The 19599-nt window shown below is 41.4% G+C and overlaps 2 protein-coding genes and 1 pseudogene across 10 annotated transcripts in view; 2 read left to right on the top strand and 1 right to left on the bottom strand.

Annotated features, from left to right (window-relative positions):
• Positions 1–9137, top strand: part of TMEM245 (transmembrane protein 245) — a 106683-nt gene extending 97546 nt beyond the window's left edge. For all 8 annotated transcript variants that reach the window (XM_078373992.1, XM_035254173.3, XM_078373991.1 and 5 more), the window contains one exon: positions 3865–9137. In XM_078373992.1, the coding sequence (XP_078230118.1) occupies positions 3865–3910 (46 nt within the window). In that variant the 3' untranslated portion in view covers positions 3911–9137. The remainder of the gene's footprint in view (positions 1–3864) is intronic.
• On the bottom strand, positions 255–1503 carry LOC103794377 (dnaJ homolog subfamily B member 1 pseudogene; annotated as a pseudogene).
• Positions 9138–10660: 1523 nt separating the features above from the next.
• Positions 10661–19599, top strand: part of CTNNAL1 (catenin alpha like 1) — a 71675-nt gene continuing 62736 nt past the window's right edge. For both annotated transcript variants that reach the window (XM_009000992.4, XM_002743181.5), the window contains exon 1: positions 10661–10867. In XM_009000992.4, coding sequence (XP_008999240.1) covers positions 10718–10867 — 150 coding nt within the window. In that variant the 5' untranslated portion in view covers positions 10661–10717. The remainder of the gene's footprint in view (positions 10868–19599) is intronic.

Raw genomic sequence — 19599 nt, 5'->3', positions numbered from 1 at the left:
GCAGGAATAGTTTAGAGGTTCTCAATTTGAGATGGCCAAAGAGTAGACAGGATTCTTCAGGGGAAGAATAAGACATGGGAGACAAATACAGAATAAATCACAAACTGATCACACAACAGAGACCAAGGAGTGTACAGGGTCTGGCAGCAGCTTGACACCATCTACCAGCCAGAAGCAAAGGGACACAGGCATCCAGTCCAGCTGCTGGTCTGCCTCTCACCCCTGGACAGAGACTGGAGGAGGAGGATGTGGGCCCCTCCCGGGAGGGCTGCTGAACCCAGTGGGGCAGACTGGAATGCCTTTTCCTGCTGTTCCCACCACCTGATGCCCTATCGCTCGAAAAACCACTTAAGTCTAGTGTACGACTTTGAAAGATTGTAATATATGCTCTGGAAAACACTCAGCAGTATGAAAACCCTCCCTGGGCCCTCTGCCCTCTCATGGTCCAAAACTGGTAGAAAGGTCCAGAAATCCTTGAGCTCTAGAAAGGTCCCTAGTCAGTCTGGAGAGCTCAGGTAGCTATATCAGAAGAACCTTCTCAAGTGCAGATCTTGATGTCTGGGGAATCTTTTCAGGGAAGATCACTTCAAACTCAATAATGAGGTCCCCATGTTTCTCGGGTGTTTTGGGGAGGGGGAAGCCTTCTCCAGGAACTTTTTGATGCATGCCAGGCCTGATGGCATCTTTGAATACGACGGGTATAGTCCTGCCATCCAGAGTGGGGATGTTCACTGTGCAGCCACACAGAGCCTCCCGGAGGCTGATCCTGGCAGGATAAATGACATCAGAGCCATCTCTCTTAAAGATACTGTGTGGCTTGTCCTTTAAAACAAAGACAATATCGCTGGAATATTGTTGGAGGTCTGGTCTCCTTCCTTGGGGAATGCGATTTTGGTCCCTTCCTTCCATCAGGGTTTAGCCGCTTGTGGGAGATTTTCATCTTCTTGGTGCAGCCGCTGTAGATCTCTTCAAGGGAGACCCGAAGGTCATGGGTGACTGGGGTATCTTGCTTCTTTCAGGTGGGCTCTTGGGCAGGGCGGGAGCGGCCAAAGTTCATGTTGGTGAAGCCACCCATGCCCATAGGTCGTCAACGTCCATGCCTTCCTCCCTGTTCCACTGCCCAAAGGTGTCAAAGAGATTTCTGCCACTGAAGAATTCAGCAAACATGGCACAAGGGTCTCCATGGAATGTGTAGCTGAAAGAGGTACCATTGGCACCACTACCGCTACCGCCACTGGGGCCTCTGCCCTTTAGCCCTTCCTCCCTGTAGCGATCGAAGATCTCGCGCTTGCGCGGGTCGCTCAGCATGTCGTAGGCCTCTCCTTGAACTTATCGGCGCCGGGCTCCTTGTTTTTGTCCAGGTGGTAGTGCAGCGCCTGGCGATGGTAGGCCCGCTTGATCTACATGTCCGACGCGCCTCCGGCCAGGCCCAGCATCTGGTAGTAGTCTTTGCCCATGGCCCCTGCCTGCGGCCCGCCACCCCCATAGCCGCCGTACCCCCTATTTCTTTTTTTTTTTAAGGCAGAGCCTCACTTTGTTACCCAGTCTGGACTGCAGTGGCATGAGGTAGGCTCACTGCAGTCTCAGCCTTTTGGGCTAAGGTGATCCTCCAACCTTAGCCTCCCAACTAGATGGGACTACAGGCACATGCCCCATGCCTGGATAATTTTTAAATTTTTTTTAGAGATGAGGTCTCACTGTTGCCCAGTCTGCTCTTGAACTCCTGGCCTCAAGCAATTCTCCTACCTCAGTCTCCTCCTAAAGTTCTGGGATTACAGGTGTGAGCCCCTTTGTCTAGCCTTTAGCTCTATTTCTAATTAAAAATTTGAGTAATTTGTTGACAATAACCAAGAGTTGGTTATTGCTATTAAATAAAATTAGCTTTATTTGACGATGATTAAGAAAATCTGCCAGGCACGGTGGCTCACACCTGTAATCCTAGCACTGTATACAGGTGGAAGAGTTATATGAGGCTAGGAATTCAAGATCAGCCTTGGCAACTTAGAGAAACCCTGTGTCCACAAAAAATTAAATAAAAAAAAATTAGGTATAGCTCAGTCTCAGCTACCTGGGAGGCTGAGGTGAGATGATCGCTTTAGCCCAGGAACTGTGATCACATCATCTCACCACTGCACTGCAACCTGGGTGACAGAGTGAAACCCTCTCTTTAAAAAATAAACACATAGAGATATATGAAGAAACAACAGTGTATGTGTGTGTATTTATAAAGAAAAAACATAGTATAGTGATGTGGTTGTAAATTAATATAACAATATAATTTATATAATTATAATTTATGATTATGTAATTTATAGCTTAATATAAGTTATAAATTAACTTATAAATATAACTTATAAATTTAACTTATAAATATAACTTATAAATTTAACTTATAATTATGTAATTTATAACTTAATATACATTATATTATTTATATAACTAATATAACTTTTATTATAACATTAAAATTTTGGGGGGCTGGGCATGATGGTTCATGCCTCTAATCCCGGCAGTTCGGGAGGCCAAGGTGGGCAGATCACTTGAGCTCAGGAGTTGGAGACCAGCCTGGGCAACATGGCAAAACCCAAAACAAAAAATACAAAAATTAGCTAGGTGTGGCGTCATGTTCCCTGTAGTCCCAGCTGTTCAGGAAGCTGAGGTGGGAGGATGGCTTGAGCCCGGGAGGCAGAGGTTGCAGTGAGCTGAGATAGCACCAGTGTACTCCAGCCTGGGCAACAGAGTAAGACCTTGTCTAAAAAAATAAAAAATGCAAAGTAAAATTTTTTGCTGTATTTCTAATATGTGGTATTATTGTAAAGGAGCAATATAGCTTCTATCTAAAAGAATGGTAATAAACTGTGCTTTATATCTGTATCATTTAAGATAGTTTAGGCTGTACATAACAAAAATAAACAAAAACCCCATCATCAACAGGACTCAAAGTAACAGTGACTTAAGCTAGTAGTTTATTTCTTGCTTGTGTAAAAGAAGGTAGGTCATCCAGGGCTTGAATGACTGTTACATAAACATCTGCTCCCAGCCTCTCTCTATCTTGATACACTGGTGTGAGGCATTTTTGTCTAATATGGGTGCTTGAGCTCATGTTCACTGATAAATTCTGATCTGGCCATTTGGCTGCCAGCACAGATGTAAATTTAACTAGGTGACTTATCCCAGCTCAGACATATAAATTATGTAGCAAAAGCGAGCTAGCTACTATAGTCCTGAGACAGACACCTCATGTATGCAGCAGCCAGGCACATGTGCAGCTCAGCCACCTTCATCCTGCCCAATAACATCATTCGCTTAGCTTGTTTAATGTAGGTCAGAAACATATAAGTACAAGGTCACTTGATGAAAAGACCTACCCCATTTCTCCTGAATTAAATCACATCTCTCAGAGCTTGGAGTCCCTGTTGGATTACAGTTTCTATTATGTAATAAAATGTATCCACTTAGCGTTTAATCTTTGGTCTCTTAGTGTTTTTTCTCCTTAACATCAATCATCATATCCATTTTCAGCCAGTAACAAGGTGGAAGAGCTGAAGAAGACTGCTCTTCTCTTTTAAGGACCTGCCCAGAAGTTGCACAACACTTCCACTTAAATCTCATTAACCAAAGTGTAGTCACATGGTCATGTGTAGTTTCAAGGGAGTCTGGGGAAATAGTCCTTTGGACAATGGATCCAGCAAAAATATGGCATTCTTGTTAATAAAGAACGAGCAACAACTAGCCGACTTTGAAACAATACTCAGTGAAAATCTTAAGAAAAAATAGTAACTATATAATCTCAGGGCTCCAAAGATTTTAAAAATAAGTTATTGTTGTATGGTAATCAACTAATCATTCTGTCTTTTCTTTTAGGACTTTCCGTGACATTTCTGAAGATCTGAAATCTTCAGTAGGTTGACATGGTTTCCTCTGCAGTGATTTTTCTTGGAAGTTCAAACTTGACAGTGAGTTCAGCCCAGCTGTGGCCTTCTGCCCTTTCAGCTGTGCCTAGCAAGCAGAACCCAGGAAAGAAGCAGAAGCCTCCTGGCCTTACATACAGAATGTCTGGATAAGAGAGAGCTTGCTGCGGGCTGCTTTGTATTTTAAAACACAGCTTGAGAGTTCAGAATTGATGGTTTGCTCACTTAACTGTTGCTAAGATGGCTTGAAAAGTTTCATTTTATACACTGTTTCTATGGCTTGAAATTTTTCCACTTTGGTTACCTGTATTATGTATTTATAAAGTTATTTTAAGAACTCTAAACTACCTGCTGTTAAAAGAATATATGGTGTAATTTTTTTCTTGGTTTAAGAAATTTATTGTTAAACTTTTCTAACATAGTCACTTTTCAAGGAAGAGGGCTTTCACTTTTGAGCGTGTAGTTGAGTGAGGAAAAATGAGTCTTCTACCCTTCTCGCACAATGTATGGTACCCTCTTTAAGAAAGAATAAATCATAAGTGTAAGGATGAGGTGGCTTATTTGATGTTCAGTTTTCTGTTGTAACCCTAGGAGATAAAAGACTGAAGCTCTTTCTTCTCTTCCTTTTCTCTTCATGCTCTGTTACACTATTGCAGATTTCTAAAACATGGCTGATGGCATTGAAGTGAAATACTTACTAAGCTGCTATGAAAGGTAACAATATGATAAAATTCATGCTGTTACTAGGTTTTCTCCTTCCAAATGTTTTAAGTGAAAAATCTCAGGTGTAGCAATACTCTGATTTGTTAAATGTATCCCTGTTTCATTATTTGGAACTCTGCTAATAAGTTAGTTTTCAGCAGAATTTTATATTTATGTATTATTTTCCCATCTCTTAGCACTGTGCCTTGCACATGACTCTAAATTAATGCTTGTTGAATTGAATTGCAACTTTAAAAAATCTCAAATATCACAATAACCAGCATAGTGCTTTACATTTTACAAAGTCCTTTTGCACATATTTTTTCACAAGTATGTCACATCAGCTTTCATATAACTTTATATTATTTTACATCAGTTTTACACTGATGGGGAAGCTAAGGTTCAGAAAAGTGACCAACTCTTTAGTAGGATTTGGCCTCAGATCTTTGACTCCGTTGTCTGCAGACTCTGTTGTACTAGTGTTTCTTCTAAAGATTGTCTGCAGTTTTCCCAGTGTTACAAAATAGGTGTTGCTATCCATTTGTTATGAATGAAGACTTGTCCTGTAGTATATGACAGGGCTGGGAGTGGACTGTTGCTCTTAGCTGAACCCTTGCTACTGTTTAAAACAATCATCAGGCCTATCCTCTTCTCCCAAGGGAATGTGGAGGAGAAAAGGGTTCTCGGCCAGGTTGTAGGTGGTGGCTCATGCCTGTAATCCCAGCACTTTGGAAGCTAAGGCACATAGACCACTTGAGCCCAGAGATTTAAGATTAGCCTAGGCAACATGGCGAAACCCCGTCTCTACAAAATATTAGTTGAGCCTGGTGGTGTGCCTGCAGTCCCAGCTACTCAGGAGACTGAGGTAGGAGGGTCACGTGAACCCAGGAGGTTGAGGCTGCAATGAGCCAAGATGGCGCTACTGTACCCCAGCCTAGGTGAGAGAGTGAGACTCTATCCCAAAGGAAAAAAAAAGTGCGGGTGATTCTTAAATGTTGAAGATTTCCTTTTTGGAAAGTATTTAAAGGTAGAAATACTAATAATTTTTTCTAAAACATTTCCCTAAGAAGTCACTGATAATTATAATTAGGTTAAATTTATTCTTACACTACTTAAGACAAATTTCATTTAGAAAAGGCTGCCATGAGGTCTTCTGACTATATGCAGTAGACTACATACAGATCTCATTTCTGTTATGAATCCTTTAGCAATTATAGTCAGCTATTCCACTAAGTATTAGATTTGTCACTTAGTAACTCATTCTCTTCTTTAGTCAATCATTCCTTCACTAAAACATTTCTTGAGGGTTTGGTAAACTCTAGGCTCCATGCCAGGCACTGTACAAGGTGATGGAGATTGCTCATAAAAAGGCCTCTTGCTCTTAGCCAGATCATATGTCATACTAAATTTAAATTTTTTGCATTAAAAGGCTAAAAACGAAATCAAGTTTGTTTTTGTTGTATAGATTGGTTTATTTATAGCTGTAATTAGCGCATATTCATGAGACAAATATATACAATGAGTTACTATGCATATACAAAGTGCTTTTAGCTGTATAAAGTGATATTGCAAAAAACTAGAGTTAATGTTTGTTGCTGGGGGATAATTATTAGCATAAATACCAGGTTCTTAGAGGGCTTTAAGAGAATAGAGTTACCAAAATTAGTAGCAGTGAGGTAATATTACCCTGAAATATCAGGAGCAGAGGTGCCCCAGAGTGCTTTACAGCCATGATCAGGGAACTTGAACTGCCCCATTGCTACAGCAACAGCATAAGGACTAGGAAGGTTCACCAGCTGGGGAGGTCATCTTGGAACCCTCTGAACCAGAAAGAAGCATCCCAACATGATTCCTCAGATGCTGTGAGGAAGGTTTACAGAATTTTCACAGGGCAACAGAAATCAAGTGGTTTGAAAAGGTAGGAGTTTTAAGCTCAAGTCTAAAAGATAACCTGCCTTTAGACTCTCAGTCAGAATTCCACCCACAAAGAGGAAGTTTCTCCAGGAACAGACCGTACATTAATGAAGGAGAAGTCACTTCAGTAAAAACCGAGTACAGAAATCTGTCATAATATCTTGCATTTTATAGATTTACTAAAGATTAATTTCAAGTTCACATTCACTATTCAGTTGTAAACTGAATGGAGGGGAGGGAAGAAAATACAAGATCTCCACACAGGTATGCTCCTTTCTTTGCTGAGAGAGAAGAAGGCATGGGATTTTCAGCATGAATTCCATGTTACGTGAGTGCTGTTTGGGTTCAAAAGTTTTATCAGTGTCTGTTCCTGCAAGTGATCTCTGTCAGACCACCTTACATGCCGGTCTTAGTTATTTTTAAAATCGTGAGATTTCTTCACACCTTCTTTGATAAGAAGTGGTTAGCTGGCAGTTTTCCCTTGACTTCTTAGTCTAGTGTGGGTTGACCCATGACAGTGGGAAGAAACCCAACATGTTACATGGAGACCCTGTGTGTAAACAGACTATGTAGCCTTTGAAAGTGGAAGCTGCTTATTACAGTTAAAGGGCTACTAAATGGCTTGCAGATGAGATCTTCTGGCTCACCTTGATCTTAACATGAAACCTTTGTGACCTATCTGGACTCCCTAGGACCTGTGGTTTCCATTTGGGTTATATTAGTGCCTGAGGAATGTGTCACTACTAGGCAAGAAATAAGCAGAAATTCAGGCCATGAGGGGTGAGCTTAGAGCAAAGTAATTTAGGTGAGCTATCCAGAGCTTTCAACCTCAGGGTTTGTAGGAGGGAAAAAAAAAAAAAAAACCCTTAGGACTTATCATACTCTAGCCCTGACCTTGCAGTGTCCTCTGAGGGGCCTCCTAAGACCCTTACAAGAATATTGTAGTAGGACTTTGTGCATTTTACAGTGGAACTAGCCTCTGGCAGCATACTTCAAATGCTAGTTCCAGCTAAACACAAATATTTTTAATTTTTATTAGTTTCTTGTCTTTCAATTTTCTGCCATCAAAATATATTTATTTTATATCTTACGGATTATGGGGAACCTGCAAAAAAAAAAAAAAATTCGTGCTGTCTGCAGCCACTGATTGGTTATTTTTGATAGTTTAAGAGAATTATAAATGAAGTTGTTCTGTCTACTAGAGTTATAGAAATTCTGTGCTAGAATGGGCCTTCTAAAATGAGGTGGTCGTGTCATTTTCTAGAGAAAGACACAAATTCATAGGTTTAAGTGGCTTGTCTGACATAGCCATACAGCCAGTTCGTAACAGAATTCAGAGTAGAATAGAGTTCTTTTTTTCTGTCAGTCCATGTTCTACTTCTCTTTCCTTTTCCTCATGGTTGATCAGCTTTTGGCAAAATGTGTTCCTTATAGCGGTAGTTCCAAGAGATGTTAATAGATGTAAGAGAAAAAAAGTATGTGTGTGTTGTGGGTGGGAGATTCCATGGTCAATTAAAATGAAGGAATGCTGAGTTTGTTTCCTTTCTGTAAAGTATTGAACATGCTATTACATATTGTGAATTTATAAGAGGGGACAGAGACTATGTTTGACCTTAGACTACACTTCCCTTCTCCATTCCTCAGAGCATCTCAAAGGACTTTGGGAAACAGGGCCCTCGATCAGGTTTACAGCTCTTTGAGAAGACATCCCTATGGAATTACTGAAGGCAGATCTGTTACTGTGGTACCATGCAGTCTGTAATAAATCTTGACGTTTAGTGAGTTACTAGAAAGCAAGCATATTTGCTGTTCAGAGCTATACTTAAGGTATAGAGATTCTTTTCCACCTGTGGTGTGTAAAATCAGTATTTGTGTTTAATTTTGCAGGTTTTTCAAGGATCAACTAATGTGCAAATACAGTGGTGATATATTGATATTACATTTTAATAATGCTTTTGTATGGCACTTTATAGTTTTCAGACACCTTTTGTAACAGCTCTGTGAGGCAGCCCTTGTACAGATGGGGGAACTCTGGAGGCTCTGAAAAGTTGTTGGTGATACTCCCCTAAGTTTATATCACAAAATGATGGAGCCAGAATTCAGTTGCAGAACTTCTGACTCCAAGTCCAGAGTGCTTTACTAGACACCTGGTTCCTTACTAGCTTTTGCCAGCTTTACGTTTTACAGTGAAAATTATGGAAGCAAATCCTGATCATTTTGGCTTGTTATCAAATACCACTTCTTTTTTACCGCAGTGACCCAGCAGATGTAACTCTCATTGTAGCCATCCCAAAAACCCTTCTTTGCCTTTTGCAGTGCCAGTTATTTAGGTGACTGGAATGTATTTAAAATACCATTTGATTTTGAACTAAGATTGGATATAGAGTTGTAATAACTTACGTAACTTTTTGAAAATGTATCATCTCTGGGTTCTCAGGCAAAGGAGAGGCAACTTGAAAGTAAAGAATATTCGAATATAACAATAAATATTCTCTATTCTCACACAAATGCTGTTTCTTAGCTTTAACTTGCTTTGACAACCTACTGATGTAACTTCTTTGTAAATGTGAAAAATTATATTTTGAAATAAAATTACTAGTGTTGAATGAATCAGATGGTACACAATCTCCTCTCTTGAAAAACTCAATGTTTTGTGAAACCAAACTTTCATGAATCTGTCTGTCTCTTAGGCCCTCTATCTTGCCATTTCCTCGAGCACCATTGCGTACACTGAATTCTTATGAAATACTGTCAACTTTGTGGGTGTCTGGGGAGTGGACACTGGGTGCCTTAAAGAGATCAAGGGGAAGGTGGCCTTGTGGTAGGTAAGGAAGTGGTGAGATGGTTGGCTGAGAAGAATTGGAAGAAAAAAATGGATTAAGAACCTGTGCTTTTTGAAGAAAAACTGAAGCTTGGCTATCTTCAATACCAAAGACAGCTGCACAGCACTGGTAGATGGATGAAGTTAAAGCGACAGGTGGAAGCACCACGAAGCACTTTTTTTTTTTTTGAGACGGAGTTTCACTCTTGTTACCCAGGCTGGAGTGCAATGGTGCAATCTCGGCTCACTGCAACCTCCCCCTCCTGGGTTCAGGCAATTCTCCTGCCTCAGCCTCCTGAGTAGCTGGAATTATAGGCACGCACCACCATGCCCAGCTAATTTTTTGTATTTTTAGTAGAGACGGGTTTTCACCATGTTGACCAGGATGGTCTCGATCTCTTGACTTCGTGATCCACCCGCCTCGGCCTCCCAAAGTGATCGGATTACAGGCGTTATCCACCGCACCCGGCCCCTCTGGAAGGTTTTCATGCAATGAACAGTTGTGAAGAAACTGCGCTGGGCCCGGCACTAGGAAAAAACTTTGAAAAGTCGTTTTAAGAATTAGTGTTGAACAGATGAGGCTTTTTCATGTTTTATTTAAATTTGTTTTGAACAATAAGTCTAAACAGTAGTCTGAAAGATATACTGACTTCCTGCCGAATACCCAGATACTCCATAAATATTGCATGATCAAATGTTCCCCCTTCAATCCAGCCCACAGTGTTTGTGAGAACTACATGGTGAAAGAATGAGCATGTGGAGTGGAAATGGGACCTTCCAGAGAAGCCCCAGAAACACATTACTACTGGAATTCCGGTCCCATGGGAAAGGCCCCTCCCGACAGACTTGATTCTGGTTTTGTTCTACTAGTTTCAACCCCAGCACAGCTTCCAGAAGTCTTTGCGGGAATTCAGAGCTGATTTAGGGTGAGTCACCTGTCGAGAGGACGGGAAGCTTTGCTGGGGACGGTTGTCTGTCCCAGTAAGAGGAGGCCATGTGGCCATGGGAGTCTCAGGTTGTTTTGTTTCTCCTAGCCAGCCTGGGGAGATGGTGGCTGTAATCCATGGAAGAGCGGCCTGAGACGAGATAGGGGCGGGGCGGGCTGGGGACTGGACCCGGTTTAGGGGACGGGGCTGCAGAGAACCCACCCAAGACTGGAGTGTGGGAGCGGGGCTGAGGCTGAGGGTGGGCCACACGGGATACGGGCGGCGGGGGCGCACGGCTGGGGGCGGAGCCCTGAGGGGGCGGGCCCTTGGCGGCCCGGGGCGGGCGGCGCGGGTGTCCTGTCGCCGCCGCCGCGAGCGTGTGGGCTGACTGGCGGCGGGCTAGCAGTGGCGCGGAGTCCGGGCTGCGGGACAGACTGAGGGCCATGGCTGCCTCTCCGGGACCCGCCGGCGTTGCCGGCGCTGCAGGCGCCGGAGCTGTCTACGGCTCCGGCCCTTCGGGCTTCGCCCTGGACTCGGGACTGGAGATCAAAACTCGCTCGGTGGAGCAGACGCTCCTCCCGCTGGTTTCTCAGGTAAAGTGGCGCCCGGCGCTGCCCCTCGTCTCCCTCCCGCCGCGGTCAGCGATGGCGGCCTCCGCTCGCACGACCGGACGGGAGGTAGCGGCTGCCCCACTTTCCGCGCCGGCGCTGCGGCGTTGTCCGACCGACTGTGTGGGGCTCCTGGACGGGCCCCGGCCCCGGCGGCAAGAGACTGGAACAATCCGAAAACCGGCGGCGGGGCTGAGTGGACCGGGCAGCAAGGGAGGCTGCGGGGCGCGGGGGCCGGGCCGGGCCTGTACCCGGAGCTGGGCTTCTGGGGCCCCTGGCCGGGCGAGGCCCCCTCCGCGGAACGAGCGGCCGAACCCAGCACCCGAGGCAGGGAGGACCTCCGCGCCCCGTTCCCGGTCCCCGCTGGCACTTAGGGTCCTCCTCGTTGCCGCAGCTTAACCAACTTCATCACCGGTTCGCATCCCGGTCCCGGTCCCGGCCCCTCCGCCTGGGGCATTCCTCCCGGCCTCCCCGCCCAGCATGCGCTCCCCGGGCCTTTGTCCCTCCCCGTCGTGGGTCAGCTCGCCGGGCTTCCATTCATCCTGGCCACACTGCCCCTTCCCCTGAACCTGCTGCTGCTCACTTCTGCCCGCGTCTATTCGGCCTCGTGGAAGAGTGACGTGAGACTGTCCGGCAGTTAATCCATATGCACACCGTTTTGCCAAGTCCTGTTTGGGATGTGTGCGTTATTGTATTTGCTAATCAGCTAACTGGCGCCCTGAGTTTTAGGAAAGTTTTTGTTCTTCTGAGCTAGGTTATATGCAGCTCCAGGGCTAGAATTCCTCACTTAAGTCTGTGGTAAGATGCCAAGCACTGTGGGGAGTGAATTCTGTGCCTTCGGGAGCGCATTGGCGATGTATGACTCACACGTAGGTTGTAACCACTTAGTGACTCATACTAGGATTACCAAGACTTTAGAGGTAGAAGAAATCTGAAAGATTATCTGACTTTAAAAATTCTTAAAGCATCCTTGACACCTGGCCACCAGTACCCTGCTTAAACATGTTCAGTGAAGGGGAGCCTGTAGCTGTTGCATAGAATTCTAAATGCTATTATCTCTTCTCCAGCCCAGCCCTACAAATATTTGAAAACAGCAGTCACACATGTCCCTAGATTCCTGTTATGCTAGTTAAATAAACATCTCTGTTTTCTTCACCTTCGCCTGGCTAACAGAGCAGTGATGAATATACCTGATACTCTCCCTCCCTTTTCCCTCTCATAGAGGCTCTGACCAGTGGGAAGGGGCGCTGAGATCCCTCAGTAATGTCAGACCCATCCCTCTTCCCGTCTCCACTAGCGCAAACACAAACAAAATGAGAAATACTGGAACAGTTTTAAGAGGCAGAGAAAGAAGAGAGTGGTGGAGTTGAAGTTGATAGTATTTTATCCATTTTTTAAATAGCACCTATGTAATGCATACTATGTGGTAGGCCAGGTTCTAAGCATTTTGTAAATATTAACTCATTTAATTTTCATAACAATCATGTGAGGTAGGTATATATTCTTATGGTATGGGTGAAGAAACTGAGGAATAGTGAGGTTAAATAACTTGTCATTAGGGCTTTCAATTGTAAGTGCCAAACTGGGTTTTGAATCCAGGTACCCTGGCTCCAGATGGTTCTCTTTGCTACACTGTATGTTGCGTCTTCTCTAGAGATTAGAAGCAGCAATGAGGTCCAGAGAAAAAGATAGTACACAATGGAAAAACAAGCTAGAAGGTTGTAATCTGGAGAAATGGCAACTTTTCACAGTATCACTGCTAAAAATGTATCAGTCTTACAGCTCTGCGTTGTGTAATTCTGGGGTAAAAGAAGCCAGGGAAGAGTACGAGAGCAGAGGAAGAAAAGTATAAATCACTGCTGAGAGTTAGAGGCCAATGCCAAAGGGGAAGAATGCCTGCCCCCCCCACCACCACCCACCTTTTTTTTTTTCTTCTACTGTTAAAGTCTTGTTCACGGTCACAGCTGAGGTTTTGCATCCACCCCACACATTGTGTATCTACAGCTATGTCCCTGCCACAACTCCATAACTGGTATTCTTCATAATTGACTGTCCTTAACAAGAAAAGTTAAAACCAAGTATATTAAGCATGGCCAGAATACTCCATTAACAAAGCAGGGAAGTACAATTTAGAATGATTTTAAAGTTTCAGTGTTAGGAGATTAAAACAGCAGCTCTTTAGAAAACTCGTATGTCCAAAAGTCTCATTTTCTGAGAATGCTGTATTATTACCCACCTCATGTTTCCCCATCTCATCCACAAGGATATTTTAAGCATTTTAAGCAAGGATTTATTGTGTGCTTATTTGTCGCTGTTTTTTGAGGGGCTTATAGTCTAATTAGTAGGTAAGTCATGAATAGAATAGCACATGCAAAGCATCAAATGACTATCATCAATGGTACATACTCTAAAAGCTCAGAGAAGGGATGGATGAGTCAACTGTGATGTCATGGAGGAGGCAGGGTTTTGAGATAAACAAGTAGAACTGGCACTATACAGTTTAAAGTAGATAGTTTCTATTCTGGTAACATCGAGCTTCTTCTGACCCTCCAAGTGAAAAGTCCTGGGTTACTGACCTTATTCTAAGAATGCAAGATTATATCAATATTAGAAAAATGTGTACAGTTTTTTGCATTCACAGGTTAGAAAAGAGATATTTTCATAGCAATGATGCAGAAAAAGCATTCAACTAAATTGAGCTTCTAATAATGATAAGCAACTAGGGAACTAGTATTAGGAAAAAAAATCCTTAATCGGATAGAGTAGCTACAGAAAACTTTTAGTTAACATCATAGCAACAGTCAAATTTAAAATAAACATTTCCTTGAAAGCCAGAAACAAGAGTGGATGCCTGCTATCATAGCTTCTATTCAACTGCACTGGAAATCCTAGCCAGTGTAATAAGACAAGGAGAAGAAATAAAAGGAATAAATATGGGAAAGGAAAAACCAAAAGTCTCAAGTGATATAATAACCTACGTAGAAAACTCAAAAGAGTCTACAAGTAAATTATAAAAATTAGGAATGTTTGGCAAGTTAACTGAGTATAGGATACTAAAATCCCAATTGCATTTTTCTACACTGATAACAAACAAGGCACAGGCGCAGTGGCTGGTGTCTATAATCCTAGCTACTCTCATCTCAGCTATTCAGGAGGCTAAAAAGTGGGACGGTGGCTTGAGCCCAGCAGCTCAGGCCTGCAGTTAGCTGTGATCACAGCACTGTGCTCCAGCCTATCTTTGAGAAATAATTTAAAAAGAATAGAAAATAACAAATAGAAAAAGTAATTATTTAAAAATCCAGTTATAATGACAGTAACAGCCAAATATAAGTTTCCTAAGAATATAATGCTTTTGCCATGTGTATATAGAGATAGAAATCTTTCTGTATATATACATAGCAAAAGTGGTCAAACTTCATGGAGAAAATTGAAAAATTTTATCAAAAGCCGATATGGATTTAAATAAATAGAAGAAAAGTACTGTGTTCAAGCCTAGGTTGACAATATTATGGACATATCAGTTATCCCTATTGATCAATTTAATGCAATTTTCATGAAAATTTCAGCAAGATTTTCCAGTAGAACTTGATAAAAGTAATTCTGAGTTTTATATGAAAGTATAAAGGGCCAAGATTAGGCAAAAAAGAAATGAGGTGGATGTACTTGCTCTGCCAGGTTTCAAGACTCATTACAAAACTATAGTAATTAAGACAATGTGGGTATAAGAACAGGGTTGAAAACATAGACCTGTGAAATAGAATAGAAAACCCTAGAACAGATCCACATATATACGGAAACTTGGTAAATGAGAATTGGCATTGCTGGTAAGTGGGAAAAGGAAGAACTTAAAAAAATTAAGCTAGGACAATTGGATATCTAAATAGAAATATATGAAATTGCATCTCTGTCTCATACCAGTAAAAAAGTCAATTTCAGATGGATTAAGGACAGTATGACAGTAAAAGCTCACAACACGTTTAGGAAAAAAAAAATAGGGCAATATCTTCATTACCTTATGCTGGGAAAGGATTTTTTAGTACACCAAAAGGACAAACCTTAAGGAAAAAATTGATAAATTTGACTTTATTAAAATGAAGAACCTAGGCAGTGGCTCGTGCCTGTAATCCCAGCACTTTGGGAGGCTGAGGTGGGTCAATAGCTTGAGTCCAAGAGTTTGAGACCAGCCTGGGCAACATGGTGAAAACCCATCTCCACAAAAAATACAAAAAATTAGCCAGGTGTGATGGCATGCACCTGTGGTCTCAGTTACTCAGGAGGCTGAGGTGGGAGAATTGCTTGAGTTGGGGAGGTTAAGTCTGCTACGAGCTGTGATCACAACACTGCACTCACCCTAGATGACAGAGTGACAGAGTGAGATCCTGTCTCGAAGAAGAAAAAAAAATAGAACCTCTCTTCATCAAAATGAAAAGACAAGTCATGGGAGAATATGATTCCAACACAAATAACCAACAAATGATTTGTAGTACCTAGAATAAATAAGACTCCAATGAATAAAAATTAAAAAGATTATTTATTAAAAATTGGTTTTAAAAAATCTCACAGAAGAGGAAACAGACAGCTAAAAAATCCACAGTGAGAATAAATGTTGGTGAGGAATGTGGAGATGGTAGCAGTATCAGTGTAAACCATTCTGAAAACTATTTGGTGTAATCTATTATATTGAAGGTGGGTATTAGCTGTGGTCCAGCAATTCCATTCCTAAGTCAGTTTCCCTAGAAAAACCCCTACAGTCTATTAGAAAAATGGATAGGAATGTGGATAGCATTTTTACTTCTCATGGCCCCAAACTGGAAACTTTCCAAATGTCTTTTCACAGTAGGAAGTTTACATAAATTGTGCTATGTTCATATAATGAGATACTCTATGTCACTGAAATGAATAACCCGCAGTATAATTATCAATAGGAATGAATCTCAAAAACATAATGTTGAGTGAAAAAAAGGTTCAAAACCAGGTGAAACTAAATCAAATATCATTTAGGGTATACTATCTGTGCAATAGTTATAATAAGGGAGTGATGAACACAAAATTGGGACAATGGTTTCTTTTGGGACAAGGGAGTGATATAGACAAGGAGTAGCCACAGAGTACATGAGCTGTCAGAGATACTGACATTGTTCTCTTAAGCTTGGTGGTGGTTGCACAGGTCTTCTTTCATTTCTTTAAACTGCGCACATATATGTTATATACACTCATGTTTTATATTTTATAATTCAGACATTTTCTTGAGAAGCCCTGGGCTAAGAACCAAGCATATTTTATGCAGAGCAATCCACACCTCCTTTAATAATCACTTTATTTTTCCTGTCAGAATTTCTACTCCCAGTCATATAATGCTTTTATCCAAGGAAGGGAAGAAGGATATCTGCCACAGAGCTCCACCCTGGTGTAGAATGTTATTTTACTGCCCACTAGTCCTTTCCTGTCTATGATAGATTTCCTTTATTCACTATTTGTACAGATCCCTTAAATTCCTAACGTAGCCCACCTCATTTTCCCATTACACTGCATTGTCCTGGAAGCTTTTTAGGATTCTTGTTGCAGTAAGTTGTAGTTGAAGAGAGTAGATGAGGCATCCTCTCTGCTCTTTGCTGATTTGTCTATGTAAATAAATATGGGTGTTTTTGTTTTTGTTTTTGTTTTTAGACGGAGTCTTGCTCTGTCCCTCAGCCTGGAGTACAACAGTGAGATCTTGGCTCACTGCAACCTCTGCCTCCCCGGCTAAAGTGATTCCTGTGCCTCTGCCTCCCAGGTAGCTGGGATTACAGGCACCCTGCATCATGCTCAGCTAATTTTCTTTTTTCTTTTTGTAGAGTCAGAATTTCACCATGTTAGCCAGGCTGGTCTTGAACTCCTGACCTCAGGTGATCCACCTGTCTCTGCCTCCCAAAGTGCTGGGATTACAGGTGTGAGTCACCATGCCCGACCTATATGCATGTTTTTAATTGCAAAGATAAAACAAAATTCAAATGATAGTTGTAAGTAAGTGGAAGTAGCCTCTTTCTACCTTCTTGAAAGCTTACTCCCATGACTGATGTGTTTACTTCCATGTTGTTTTCTATAGCTGATTAGATGATTTTTAAATTTTTATAATTCTTGGAACTGATGAGTTAAGCACAGAGATGAATTTTTGTGTCCCAAGCTGGCTCTTAGATTATTCTTTAGGTTCCAGAGAATTATACTTTGTCCTTTTCTCTGGGCTGCTACAACTATTTTTCCTTCTTAGCCTTCTTTACTTGGTTTCTTGCTGCCCTACAAAATAAGTAAATAAACTAAGAAAGTCCATTTCAATCCATGGTTTAGTCTCAATTTTTTTTAGAAAATAACAATATCACAAACATGAGGGAACAACTGAGATTCTAGAAATCTAACCATTATAGTAATATCTAACGATTATTTAGTGCTTACTATATACCAGACACTATTCTAAGTACTTTACATTTACTGATTTATTTGTTCTCCACAATAACCTTATGTGATGGGTACAATTATTATTATTATTATTATTACTTATATATATATTTTTTTGGTCTATAATTCTACTATGTAGCTACTATTATTATTACTTATATTTTTTTGAGACAGAGTCTCACTCTGTTGCCCAGGCTGGAGGGCAGTGGTGTGATTTCAGCTCACTGCAACCTCTGCCTCCTGGCTTCAAGCAATTCTCCCTGCCTCAGCCTCCTGAGTAGCTGTGTCTTACAGATACCCAACACCACACAGCTAATTTTTGTAGATTTTAGTCGAGATGGGTTTTGCCATGTTGGCCAGGCTGGTATTGAACTCCTGACCTCAGGTGATCCTCCAACCTCGGCCTCCCAAAGTGCTGAAATTACAGGTGTGAGCCACTGTGCCCAGCCAATAGGTACAATTATTATTTCCATTTCCACAGGTGAGAACACAGAGTCACAGAAAGGTTAGATAACTTGCCACATGGTCACATGGCAGAGCCAGAATTCAAACCCAGGCAGAATAATGTCTGTTCTCTTAACTGCTGGGATATGCTTTGGTGTTTTGCACTTCTTGACACCCTTTGTTAGAAGCTATCGAGTAAACCCTAGTTCTTATTCTTTTGTTCCACAGCACAGTTCTTCAGTACACCAGATCTTCTTTCTTCCCCCAGGAATGCCTTTTCTGCCCTCTTCTCTGGTTCATTTAGGCGTTCTCTAGACTCTGGCATCAAGGCAACTCCAAGTTATGACTTTCAATATGCCTCCTATTTTTGCAGAACAATAGCTAAGATTGTATTTGGTTATTGTAATTTACAAAGCATCCTGCTAGTTGTCTTTCCCTTGATCCTTAACAGAATCCTGGAAGGTAAGAGAGACAGTGTAGTGACTAAGAGTATAGTTAGCTCCCCTGGCTTTGTGACCTTGGGCAAATACTTAACCTCTTCAAATTTCAGATTTTTTAATCTGTAAAATTAGGGTAATAATAGTATGTAATTATTAGATGCTAGAAAAGCAAGCATGATACATGTAAAACACATAGGCTAGTGCCTGGTATTATTGTGCTTAATAAATCTTAGCAAGTCTTATTTTTGACATGATGAGGAAATTGAAGTTTAATCTCAATTTTGTAAAACTGTGTATTTAAGTATGTATAGGTATAAAACAAGATGAAAGAATTATGCCAGAATTCTCAGAGGATAGTAGGATTATGGGTAATTTTTATTTCTTGAGGCTTTCCTATATTTCCCATTTCTTTTTATAAACAATAAACATGTATTACTCAGGAACCTATCTTTTAAATGTCTGAAACTAATTTTAGAACAAAAGTAGACCTTAAATAAGGAATGTTACATATTGACTTAGTTCCTCTAAATAAAATTTTAAAGGCATACTATATTTGGATTGAACATTTTCCAGACTACTTTCCAGTAAAAGGAAGGCAGCCACACCTAATTATGCACTGGGGAGGGTGCTTTTAATGAAAGCAAAATGTGTCTTTTGGAACTGAACAATAGTTGATATTTTAGCCTAATTGCAGGATCTTTTCTTTGTAACTGAAATTTCAAAACTTTATGTAAATGAAATATTTAATAAACAGAACCACCTTAATCCATTTAGGTTGCTATAAAAAATACAATAGACTGGGTGCCTTAAACAGAAATTTATGCCTCAAAGTTATGTAGGCTGGTAGTCTAGGATAAAGATGCAGGCAGATTCATATCTGGTGAGGGCCCCAGTCTGGTTCATGGACAGCGTCTTCTCACTGTTCTCTCAGGGTGGAAATGAATGGGAGCTTTCTGAGGCCTCTTTTAAAAGGCATTAATCCCATTCACGAGAGCTCCTCCCAATGACCTAATCATCTCCCAAAGGCCCCACCTCTTAATACAATCATAGTAGATAGAGGTCAGGATTTTAACATAAGGATTTGTGGAGTGGGAAGGGGAATGGGGCACAAACATTCACTCAATCAATAGCAAGAACTTAAACTCCTTTTCACCTGTGAAGTCTCTTTCAAGATGAGCTTGGAATAGTCAATGTTGGGCCAGTTCTCTTTCTTCCATGTGATAGTAACAATTCCCTAGGATCTGTCAGGTGTGGAAAAAGACTAAGCTGGTGCCAATAGGATTTGTATTTTTTCCCTACTTCCCAGCAGCATGACCCACAGTCATTTGCAAAATTAAAATTGTGACTTTTTCATATGATTATGTAATGGGCTTTTAGGTAACATTTCAATTTAAAAAAATT

Source organism: Callithrix jacchus, chromosome 1 (assembly GCF_049354715.1).
Source record: "Callithrix jacchus isolate 240 chromosome 1, calJac240_pri, whole genome shotgun sequence".
NCBI lineage: Eukaryota > Metazoa > Chordata > Mammalia > Primates > Cebidae > Callithrix > Callithrix jacchus.
This window is presented reverse-complemented; position numbering and strand designations above follow the sequence as displayed.